Source organism: Dromiciops gliroides, chromosome 3, assembly GCF_019393635.1.
Source record: "Dromiciops gliroides isolate mDroGli1 chromosome 3, mDroGli1.pri, whole genome shotgun sequence".
Taxonomy (NCBI): Eukaryota; Metazoa; Chordata; class Mammalia; order Microbiotheria; family Microbiotheriidae; genus Dromiciops; species Dromiciops gliroides.
The window spans coordinates 47,417,112-47,430,139 of NC_057863.1; the positions used below are offsets into that span (position 1 = coordinate 47,417,112).

General features: G+C 40.6%; 1 protein-coding gene across 1 annotated transcript in view; it reads left to right on the plus strand.

Moving 5' to 3' along the window:
* The window catches only part of WWTR1 (WW domain containing transcription regulator 1), a 181,416-nt gene that overhangs the window by 110,335 nt on the left and 58,053 nt on the right, over positions 1 to 13,028 (plus strand). The window contains exon 2 of the mRNA XM_043997471.1: positions 4,187 to 4,323. Within this exon, the coding sequence (XP_043853406.1) occupies positions 4,187 to 4,323 (137 nt within the window). The remainder of the gene's footprint in view (positions 1 to 4,186; positions 4,324 to 13,028) is intronic.

Here is a 13,028-nt window from a genome sequence, read left to right on the forward strand (position 1 = left end):
GTGAAATAGGGATAAGAGGCCTGCTGAAGAAAGTTATTTATTTATATTCTGACCTATTGCCAACCAATGCTGACTTAATGAGTTTGAACTTTCTTTAATGTGCTTTGGTGTTGATGGAATTTATCCATAGGCAAAGGGAGCTGGTGACTTGTGGGGTCATTGAGAGACCCTGCCTCCTTAACCTTGGTTGGGCAGTCAAGAGAGCAGACCCCAATAAGCACTTCCATGTTTAGGAAGCTTAGTGCATGCTTGCTAGAAACCCCCTAGGTCTCCTAATAAATAAAAGCAAATGGAAGAACCTGCCCACTTGCAAGGACATCCTAAATTAATAACCCGCCACCATGTTGTTAAGGGGCTAAAATTCTAGCTAGTCTGTCTAAAATATCTAATGAGTGGTCGCCAATAAATTATAAGCTTTAGCAAGAGTTAGACTTTTAAGCATTTATTAAGGAGAATAAGAATTTGGTAAAGAGAGAGAGAAAGGCCTAGATTCCTATCTATTAAAGGGAGAGCACATTTCAGCTCCCTTCTCCGCCAGCGTCCTCCGGAAAGAGGCCCGAGACTCCGCGCCAGTCTCTTCCTTCCTCCTCCCACTAGTCCGCGTCACTTCCTGATACCAAAGACAAGACTCCTGGTCTTGCCCTCAAAGACCTTCGCTTCATGGGCAGAACTCTTCTACAGTTAGTATCCAGCAGGTGGCGTTATTCCAATCGTTACAGTCCCCCCTGTTGTTCCTCAAGAAGCAAAATGTTTCCTTGACGGAACAGTAAAAAGAATATAATAACTATTGCTAACTAATAATATGTGAACAACAATATAGAAAAGGAAGAGAGGAAAGTTTTGTCCAGAGGCGCGATTTTTTTTTTTTTTTGTCCTCATGAACCGACGCTTTGACATTGGTCTTGCAAAGGGAGGGCCTCTGCAGAGAATACACGTTACAGATGGTGTATATTATAACCGAAAAAGAAAAGAGAAAAAAACAAAACAAAACTGTTCATTTAAAGTCTCTGAAAGTCTTTTCTCAGATGTCCTCTAGGTGTAGTCGTGGAATGGAAGTCTTTTCAGGGGTTGATGTGTGGATACTGGTAATCAGCCAGGAAATTTCCTACAAAATTGAGCTTAACACAACTTTAAAATAGCTTTGTCAATAATCAAATCAAACAATGAAAGTTCTCAAAAACATGTCTAAGGGAATTCAGAATCTTAGTTGTTACACATGAAACATATAATAAAACAAAAATTGAAACATTCTTTAAAATTATAATATTACTATTATATATTATATAATATTACTATAGTCCCCCCCTTATGGAGGGTAATTGAGAAGACAATTGCTGTGATATTAATTTTTCAAAATAATTTTTATCTTTGTTTCATCACTTTTTGCATCATCTGCCTAATTATCCTCATGCCATTATGAGAAATTAGAAAATCTAATATAATTGGTAACAGGTGTCAAGGCCAAATTCAACACTGTTATTTATCATGACACCTGAGATAATTATGGGGGTTACCATAAAAGAACAGAGAAATGATGGGATATGAGCATTCCCACACTTGAGCAATATGTACTGTCCATGCAGTATGCCAGGCTTAAAATAGGTGGATGGAATATATGTCCATGCCACCGAACATATTGGAAGAAACTGAGTCAGACTTAATCAGATGCATGGGATTGAGATGTCCATGGCATCAGGCATATAGGAGGGAGCATAGAAGCCAGGTGTAGAAGTGAGATGGGTGGGATCAATACTTCCAGCCATCTGTACAATATTGTGGGGAAAAATAAAATAAAATATTAAACCAAGAGAATCCAACCTCAACATTAGTCAAAAGCCGTTCCCTCGGCCATACCTTGACTTCATGCATGTCTCCCCTCATGTGACAATTCAGTGTCTGCTCTTGCATGTATTCCTCTTGTGATTGGATGGCATCTTGGCCAACTGGCATCTGATAACTCAGAATAAAGGCAATTAATGTCTTAAATGATAAGTTCCCATAATCCAAGTCTCATATGGATTTAAAAATTGAGGATAATAAATGATTGCAAAAAATGTGAATACATCTTGACTCAGAACACAATATATAATTATGCAACAATTTCAAATAATACCCCTTTTTTTTACTTAGTATACAATTACTTTTTTGAAAAATCTGAACATATTTAAATAAAAGTTAAAGCACAACACAATCTCAAAGACAACTTTTACAAATGTTCCCCTCTTTTTTTTTTTTTTTGGAATATGCTTATCAAAAATAATACTTCTAGAATCAATTTACACTTGCCATGGCAAACAATTTGCCAGGGAAATGCTTTAAAGAGTTTGATCAAATAATCAGTTGAGAAAAAAAAATAACAAAAACAAACAACTCAGAATATGGGAGCACAATACTCCTAGAATTAACATTGTATTATGAAATCAAAACCATGTTTCAAAATTAGATAGATGAATGAATAGAAGAAAATACACATGGAACAATAAAATACAGTGAAATTCAAACTAAGGAAATCTAAATGAATATGAACTTAATATCAATAAGAGTATTATAAAATATAAACTTGATCACATGACTATAAAAAGCTTTTACAAATATTCTCCTTGTTTTAGAAACTAAGTATAAGACACAATCTCAAAAGCATTAAAATCTCTATGAAAATAAACCCATACCATTAATTTCAAAATGTATATGTAATAGTATAGAAATCCTATGTAACCTCTGAACTGATACTATTAATAATCTGAGTGAATTTAGAACACTTTTGATTCCGATATCTAAAATCCCCAATACTCATATCAATACCTTGCTTCTTACTTCTACATTTCTGTAAAATATATATACTTCCATGGCAAAAGAAGCGGAGTCTTGAACTATGGTGATGATTGTCATTCTTATTCAGCTTAAGTTTTTCTTCTTTAACCCCTCTATATTGTCTGTCAGTCTTTTCACCATACAAATGCTTTATAAGATTACTAATTAAAGACAAAAGCAGGTTAGCAAAATTATCAACAAAACGAGCATATCTGGAATTTAAAGGGCTTTCTAAGGTTGTCTCAGAAGCACAGCCAGGCTGGGGAAGGGCTGAGCCTGAAGCTGCAAATGTAGTTAGAGAAAGTTGCGCATGAGCATTAGATCTCTGGACTTCCCAGGCAGGGGAAGCAATGGGCTTGGCCATGGGAGGAGTAGAGGGTGGGGTCTGGAGAGGAGGGGAGGGACCAGAGCAATTTGAATCAGACTTGATTTTGAACTCAGGCCTGGATTCCTCTTCCCCCACTTTGCCTCCAGGTGCTAGGGGATTAAAAGCTTCTAGAGGGTGGGTCATTGCCTCCAGGCATGCAAAATTAGAGCAACAATTACTGTTAGAACTGGGAAAAGCTGCAGGAATCTCTTCAGGTTTCTCTGAAAAAGCATGGTTGGGAGAGGGAGAGATATTTCCTTGTGTGAGTAAGTTGCTGGCTCTTCTAACAAAAATAAAAAGAAAAATAGAAAATCCACAAAAACAAAGCATTAACATGATCTTATCTCCCATTTGTCTGGTTAAACAGACTAAAATCAAAAATAGGATAATTAGGGAGTTTAAAAGGTCCATTCGAAAAAATTCAAAGGAAAAACACAGCCAGTACACCAGTACTTAGCAGTTAAAGGGAGAGGGAGGGGAAATTTCTTACCCAACCAGCAGATCAGAAGACTGAAGTTTAGCTTTCCTCTTCGTGGTCAGCCATCTGTTAAGGGGCTAAAATTCTAGCTAGTCTGTCTAAAATATCTAATGAGTGGTCGCCAATAAATTATAAGCTTTAGCAAGAGTTAGACTTTTAAGCATTTATTAAGGAGAATAAGAATTTGGTAAAGAGAGAGAGAAAGGCCTAGATTCCTATCTATTAAAGGGAGAGCACATTTCAGCTCCCTTCTCCGCCAGCGTCCTCCGGAAAGAGGCCCGAGACTCCGCGCCAGTCTCTTCCTTCCTCCTCCCACTAGTCCGCGTCACTTCCTGATACCAAAGACAAGACTCCTGGTCTTGCCCTCAAAGACCTTCGCTTCATGGGCAGAACTCTTCTACAGTTAGTATCCAGCAGGTGGCGTTATTCCAATCGTTACAATGTAATCTTAGTGATTGCTCTCACCCCGCTGTTGATGCAGATGACTTTGATGTCAATTATCTAGAAACTAATTTTTCTTCTTATTTTAGTCACATAGAAAAAATTACTACGTGGCAAGACCCTCGGAAGACAATGACCCAACCTTTAAACCACATGACCCTCCACCCTTCGGCAACTCCTAACCCAATGCCTCAGAGATCGATGGCAATGTCTCAGCCCAACCTTGGTGAGTACCAAAGACCTTTGGTCTTGCACTTGGGAATGGGTAGAGAGAGAGTTCCAAGCTCTAGGTTACTCTGTGGCTGATGGTGGTCAGGAATTGTGCATTTCAACTTTTCTGCTTCTTCCTCTTCTCTCTTTTTCCTTTCTTGACAGCCCTGGGACTAGGGACCTGTCGTTTTTCAGCATTGATTGTGCTGACATCATACAATGTATTTGATTTTACTGGACCTTTGAGAAAAATCGGTGTGTCTGGCTGAGTTCACACAGACCAAGGGAAAAGGGTTGCTGAGACAGTGCCTGGGAATTTAATCAGCAAAGACAGCCAAACTCTACAAGTGAGGCTCCAGACCCCTTTAGTTCCTCTGGAGCAGGTGTTTCATCCCCTCCCTCCTGCTGTATCTCTCTTCCTCTTCCCTCTAAAATATATGGATAATTGCCTTCAGTTTTCATTTTGCATAGATTGCTTAATCACCTCTATAGAACTGGTAGCTGAGAACAGAAAATATTTTCTTCTGATAGTCTTTCAAAGACAATAAAAACATGCTTTTGTTATTACCACCACTACTACCAATGGGATTTAAAATAGAACCAATAGTCCCGGGCTTCTTCAGTCATCATTTTTGTTTGTTTGTTTGGCTTTTTTGCAGGGCAATTGGGGTTAAGTGACTTGCCCAGGGTCACACAGCTAGTAAGTGTCAAGTGTCTGAGGCCAGATTTGAACTCAGGTTCTCCTGACTCCAGGGCCGGTGCTCTATCCACTGCCCACTTCAGTCATCATTTTTTTTTTTTTAAGTGAGGCAATTGGGGTTAAGTGACTTGCCCAGGGTCACACAGTTAATAAGTGTTAAGTGTCTGAGGCCGGATCTGAACTCAGGTCCTCCTGACTCCAAGGCCAGTGCTCTATCCACTGCGCCATCTAGCTGCCCCTTCAGTCATCATTTTTAATGGTTAAGAACCAAAAAAGGCTGTTTTCCATCCACAAGTGTACCAATTTCAGATGGGGTCTCAGGACCCCATTTTTCAAAAATCTCACATTGGATTTTCAGGAATGAAAAGGATAAAAATGGACAAGTTATTTCTGGATCCATTTCCTTATTTCTGCAATGTCGCCAAAGGGAATATAAACTCAAATAGAACCCAAATTAGCCCAAGGTGAAAACTGGGCCCATTCTTCCAGGAAGTCTGGAGTTATAATTTTGAAGGTTGCAGACATAAAATACAGCCAAAAAGTAAAAGGCTAAGAGAACAGCCCACATCGGGTCCTTATCTAGAGGGGAGATCAAGGAAAAATAACAACTAATGATTATACAGGCAGTGTGAAATCCAAATTCTCCTTTAGTCACATACCCCCAATACAGCTGCCATTATACAGAAAACAGATGCTAGTACTGGAGTCCCAAGCTGGCGAGTTCATGGTGGTGAGCTGCTTTTTAAGTTCAAAGAGAGGGAGTTTTTACCTTGAAATTTTTTTTATTAAATATATATTAAAAAAACCTTTTGCTTGTCAAAAAAGGGTGCAGTTTCTTTTTTTCTTATATTTAGAACTTTATTTTCCCAAATTACATGTAAAATACAAATTTTGATGTCAATTTTTAAAAAACTTTGTACCCCAAATTCTCTTCCTCCCTCTCTCCCCACCCTTCTCCAAGAAGTCAAGCAATTCAATATTTTTACCTTGATTTTTAAAAAGTAGCTGACATTTATGGAATTTTTTTTTTTTTTAGGAAGGCAAAACATTTCATGGAACTTAGTTCATTGGAGTCTTACTGCATCCCTAACTGAGTCTCAGAGGGGCTAAGTGATTTGGCCAAGGTCATGTGCTAGTGTCAGAGACATAATTCAAACTCATGTCTTCCAACTCTGATGTCAAGAACTCTGCTCTTGCTTACCGCTACATGCTGCTTTCCCTACCTTCACTTTTATAGTTAGAGCACAAAGGAAAATTTAAATTTCAGTTTGAACCTGCGTTTTTGTATACACATTAACTTCTCTCTCTCTCCCTTTATCAATGAGGTTGCAAACCAAGAGTTCTGTAACTAGATTATTTGTGTAGAATTTTCACAATAGAGATTTAGGGCTGAAAGGGACTGCAACCTCATTTTAAAGATGAGGAAACTGAGGCACAGAGAGAACCAAGTGACTTGCCCAGTCAGGGTCACATGGTTAATAAGTAACTAAGGTAAATTTTGAACTCACTTCCTCTTGATGCCGCATTTTATCCACTGCTTCACCTAGTTATATCTTATTATGCAAGGGACTAAACACCTTCCTGGGTTGCCTGTATATGCACTGGGATGGATACCAATGAGAAACATCTCATGTTTAATAATAACAATAATAATAATAATAATAAGTAATAACAACAACAACAATAATGATAATAATAGCATTTTATAGCACTTTTTGTAAAGTGCTTTATAAATGTTAACACATTTTCGATCCTCACAATGACCCTGTGATGCAGGTCTATTATCATCTCCATTTTACAAATAAGAAAACTTGCCCAGGAGTTGCACACCTAGTGTCTGAGGCAGGATTTGAACTCAGGTTTCCTCATGCCAGGTCTTGGGTTCTACTCATTGAGCTACCTAGCTCCCTGTACTTTGGGTTTTCCTAGCAAGGGTCACTGATGGGGTAGTTACTTGGTCATAATGGTGTGGGCTGTTCCCCCAGGCTGGGGAGAGTATCAGATGTGGTCGGAGAATGGATATCTGAAGAAGAAACCTGAGTAAACACCAAAGGCTGGGGAATAATCTAGTGAGTCACAATATGGGAATACCCATCACTTCCCTCAGAGTGTATCATTTCCAACTACAGCTGCCTGTGGCTCACCCTCTTTTTATATCAGTCTTTTTTTTTTTTTTTTTTAGTGAGGCAAATGGGGTTAAGTGACTTGCCCAGGGTCACACAGCTAGTAAGTGTCAAGTGTCTGAGGCCGGATTTGAACTCAGGTCCTCCTGAATCCAAGGCCAGTGCTTTATCCCCTGTGCCACCTAGCTGCCCCTCTATATCAGTCTTAAAATACATATATAAAGGTAAAAAAGATCAGATCATTTTTCAAGTTCATCTTGTAATTTCAGCTGTTGAAAGCATCTTTACAATGGACAAGGGGAAGGGTTGAAATGACTGTGCTATCAAGAAAAAGACAGTAATAAAATGGGTTTTTAAAAAAGAAGATGGACTGCATCCATAAGTCCATCACTCCCCCATCAAGCATGTGGGTTAGAGATGTCCATTATTTGAAAGGTACTCACACCTCCAAGTGATTTCAGTATATAGAGGAATCCCTTTATGACACTGGTATTAGAAGATAGGACTTACTTCTCAGCATGTCGAGAGACAGGTAATTAATAATAATAACAACAATAACATCAGTAATAGCTATTCTTTATGTAGTGCTTCCCATATCATTTTTTTTTAAAGTGAGGCAATTGGGGTTAAGTGACTTGCCCAGGGTCCCACAGCTAGTAAGTGTCAAGTGTCTGAGGCTGAATTTGAACTCAGGTCCTCCTGAATCCAAGGCCAGTGCTTTATCCACTGTGCCACCTAGCTGCCCCCCATATCATCTTATTTGAGTTTTACAAAAAGCCTGTGTGGTAGGAGCTGTGATTCTGCCCACTTTGCAGATGAAGAAACTGAGTCTTAAGAGATCTTAAGTGACTTTCCCAGGGTAGCACAGTTAATAGGTATCTGAGATGGAATTAAAACTGTCTGACTCCAAGTCCAGTGGAGTCTCTCTATCCATGAAGCTTCCTAAGCAGGTGGAACTATTCTTCACATCTCAGATATTTTCCTCTGCTTTGCTCATCAGTTAACAAGGGGATTGGTTGATTAACCTTGCAAGGCTGTGGGGGAATTGAGGAGCATCCAGGAATAGGGTGGGAGCTTGTGTATGAGTTATGATGGATACATAGCAGCTTGTATCTGAGGTGAGAGTGGATGAGTGGAGAATGTGTTACTTGGAGATAAGAAGGAATTGGATAAGAGTCAGAGCATTGGGGAAAAGATGGAGAGTCTAGGAGGCCTGGGCAATAGCCTTGACTATTGTTCAAAGCCATTAGTGTTCATGGTCATTGATCAAGGTTGGTCCAGAACACATCTTATACTGCTATTGGGTCTTTAAACACAGTGTGTGTTTAAATTAGTGTGGGGAGCAAATAATGATGGTGCTGGGACACTGGAACCAGACTAGGACCTCTTGGATGAATTATATCAGCTGTCGCCATGCCGGCAGATGCAGTGGACATTTGTAGCTTGCACAACTTAGTAAGACCCCGGTGGCAAAGGCTAATTATATCACATTGGCCTTTTATTGCCTTTCTTCACAGTGGAACCATATCATTAAGATCATGGTTTGGGGGCTGGAAGGAGCCTTGAAGGCCATTAAGCCAACCCCACCATTTGCAGAAGTGGCAGAACTGGTATTTGAGCTGGGTCTTCTTGGCTCTAAATTCATGGTGCTCTTTTCATTACACTGAGCTCTATACACAACTCAATACCTCAACCGACTCTCCAGAGCTTGGCTTTGAATATGGGTCCTTTGACTCAAGAACCATTATACCACATTGCCACTAATCTTTGATTGTAAATGATCATGTTTTATTTGGTACTGTTGAGGTAGGTTTGCTTCCAAAGTAATAATATTTATTTAAATCAAGGGCTTTCAAAATTCAGTTTCCATTTGGGCAAGTTTCTAGTTCAACTCATTACTTTGATTGGAAATAGCACCCTCTGGTGGAGATGTAAAGAAACACACTTGTGTTCATCGAAGGGGCAAAATTGTTTTGAGGTCTCCCACTTAGCACTTTGTTAAATTATTTTGTGAAATGAAGGAGGAAGTGAAGTGTATTGTTACTGTTGTTCCGTCCTTTTTTTGGGGGGGGGGCGGTTAATGGGGGTTAAGTGACTTGCCCAGAGTCACACAGCTAGTAAGTGTTAAGTGTCTGAGGCCGGATTTGAACTCAGGTACTCCTGAATCCAGGGCCGGTGCTTTATCCACTGCGCCACCTAGCTGCCCCTCGTCCTTCCTTCTTGAAGAGGATCATGACATTGGGCGTGGAGTCATGACTTGGAGTGAATTGGATTTAAGTGAGGGAGGGCTGTGCAAAGTCACTAGCTGCACTCTCTCCTCTGGAGTCATCTGGGTCCAGGAACAAGGTATATATCAGGACAACTGGAGATGGCTCTGGATGTTTGAGGCTATTGGGGTTAAGTGACTTGCCTGGTGTCACACAGCTAGTAAGTATCTGAGGGAAGCGTATTATACCAGGAGCTTCGTAACCTCAGTTCTAGTTGCAGCTACCTTCCTATCTTTATGTAACATCCCTATGAATACAAAGATACCTCCATTTGCTTATTTTGAAAATGGCAGTTGTGAATGAGATGATGGCTAAAGCCCCTTCTGATTTTAAATCTGTCTTTACCTCAGTCCTTATGTAGGGTGCCTAGATTACCCAGCCTAATTCCAAACCATTTCTCCCTTTCCATATTTCCTTACAATTCCTGGGTATTCTCTCTTGTATTTATTGCATTCTGCTGTATTTGTCTCATTCTACTTCCTTAAGATCAAAAGAGATATTATTGAGACATCGAGTGTGAACCTACTCGCCCGAACTTAATTCCAATATGTGACAAATGTAGTCTCAAAACTTGGTCTTTGGACATGAGTCCTAGACCTTTCTCACTATGTCAAACTGTTTAAAAGAAAAAGAAAAAAACACCCAACTATTGTCAAAAATATAGGAGGTAGCAGTGATGTGGATGAAAGAGCCCATCAGATCTGAGGCTGGAAGAGCTGAGTTTGAATCATGTTTCTGCCACAGACTTTGGGTATGACCTTAGGCATATCACTGGGCCTTGGTTTCTTGATTTGTAAAATGAGCCAGTTGGGCTGGAAAGTCCCTTCCAGCTAAAGATTTATGACCTTATGATTGATTTAGATGTAGAATGGAATGCTGTCATTCTCCAATCCTGTATTTCTAGTACAAACATTTTACATATTCAAGGGAGCCACACTCAAATGGTGACTAAGTAGTCCTCCAAAAAACTGTGACTGGGACTGTGACTGCGACTGCGACGACTGCGACTGTGACTGCGACTGCGACTGTGACTGTGACTGCGACTGCGACTGTGACTGTGACTGTGACTGCGACTGTGACTGTGACTGTGACTGCGACTGCGACTGTGACTGCGACTGCTGCGACTGCGACTGCGACTGCGACTACGACTGTGACTGTGACTGCGACTGCGACTGTGACTGCGACTGCGACTGTGACTGCGACTGCGACTGCGACTGCGACTGCGACTGTGACTGACTGCGACGACTGTGACTGCGACTGCGACTGTGACTGCGACTGACTGCGACTGACTGCGACTGCGACGACTGCGACTGCGACTGCGACTGTCATGGCGCCAGTTGGGAAAAATTGCCTCCTGGAATTCTCAACTGCCTCCTTGAGCTGCTTGCTAACCTACAGTTATCTTGCTTTTTGGTTCTCTTCCTTTTCCCAGTTCTTGGGCTGACCCATTTAAATATTCACCCAACAAACACTTACCATCTACTTTGTAGCATTATTCTAGGTTCTCAGGGAGGCGCTGTTTAGATAAGACCCATTCCTGCTTACACATTAGCAAGGGGAAAAGAGAAAACCAAAAATTTTGTTGTGCCACAAGAGAAAACAAAAATGAAGGAGATTCAGAGAAATTGGGAGGGCATGAATACACTGACAGAAAGTGAAGTGAGCCCAGCTGGAAAGAGAATAAACTATGAACAATGACTACACTAATGTACATGAAGTCAACAGTAAAATTAATTGGAATGTCTAGTCTAGGTCCAGAAGAACTGATAGGTAACTCCATATAGGTAGACAGGTTGGCGGGGGGGGGGGGGGGGGGACTGGTGGATACAGAAAGCAGTATGCATATCTCTTGGCTGAAATGCTTTTCTTTGTTATAGAAAAGGGTTTTGGTTGTGTTTTGGTTTGGTTTGGGGGGGGGAGTTAAGGGGAAATAACTGTTGTATAAAGATAATGGCATGTGAGACAAATGACACGTGAGATGAAGTAGAGAAGGCCCTTGCAATATTAAATGTCAATTATGATCCAGCCACTAAACAACTTGATGTTGACACCCATGATTATGAAAATTGTGATGATGACAATGATCATCAGTGCTGTTATTAATTCTGTCCATATAGGTTAGTAATAAAGGGGTCACCAAAAAGCAACCACACCCGGTATCCCTTGAAGCTTATGAGTATTCCCCATTCTCCCAAACTAGATGCACTGGAAGGTGTATGATAGTCATACTCTTTTCCTTCCTCCCTCCCTTACCTCATCCTCTCTCTCTCTCTCTCTCTCTCTCTCCATCCCCCTTTCTCTGTCTCTCCTGTCTTCTCTCTTCTTCTCTCCCTCCTGTCTCACCTCTCTCTTTGTTTTCTTTTTCTTCTCTCCTCTTCCCTTTCCTCCCCTCCTTCCCTCTTCTCTCTTGTTTCTTTCTTTTTCCTTCTCCTCCTCCTTCCCCCTCTCCTTCCTTCCCTCCCTCCTCTCAGTCTTTTCTCTCTCTGTTTCTGTCTCCATCTCTGTCTCTGTCTGTCTTAGTCTGTCTGTCTGTCTCCTTGGAGAATTCGACCGACTATGGCAATTTAAAAATATGCTGGTGTATTTTGCCAAAAGAAAGTAATGTGTTATTCTACCCTTCTGCGATAATCCCAAGGATCACAAATCTTGGCTGATCTGGCTGATGTCAGACACTGAACCATGAAGTTTTTGGGAATGAGGTGCTGGTGTCTCAGCAAGCCTTATTGTGCCAGCATCCTGCCAGACATCACAGGAAAAATAAAATTGGGTAACAAGTCAAATCCCCTTTGGCCAGAATCTGTTAGAGATCTTTCTGGCTAAGTTCAGTTTCCATTTCTGTCCATAGTCTATTTTGAAATGCTGTAGGAATTATATATAATATATAATATATATAAATACATATATGTATGTGTGTGTGTGTGTGTGTACATATATGTTTCCCCCTTCCTCTTTCTCTTTTGAAGATGTGCCACCAAAGGGACACAAGTATTCCGGGTCTGCACCCCGATCTGTACTTGAAATTGCAAACACATGTGTGTGTCTAGCTCTGCCTTTGGAGAAGAGATGGAAAATTGACTGGGTTGTTTAGCTGGCTGGCTTGTCTCCTAACCTCCCTCAAGCTATGTTTGAAGGGAAGTGTACAAAAACACTTAAAACATTTTTTATCAAAAGCAGAGAAAATAGCTAAATCAGACCACAGACCAGTGTGGCTTAGAGCATATAGGAGCAGAGGCAATAGAAGTTCATTGCAATTCAGACCCATACTTTGGGCTGTCTGCTACCCTCTGCAGTTGTTTTTCTAACCAGAGTTTATGGCAGACACATCTGGCTCACTTCATTCTTTCCAGCTCTGGTTTTCTCACTATCTTTTTTTATTTTTTAAATTTTAATGCTGTGGTTCCTGAAGCACCCTTTAACCCAAAGCAAGGAATAGACGTCTCTCCCCACTCCCTGCTCCATATCTCTAGAGGAAGTAGTATGTCTAGGGGAATAGCACATCTTGAGATTCAGTGCTTAAAAAGAGAATTTGGCAGGAAGAGACATCTAATCGTGGGGAAGATTTGATAATGATTTCTTCTTGGAGAGTTTGGAGCATCTCATTTGTACTCAGTCAGAATTAAAGTTGGTTGGT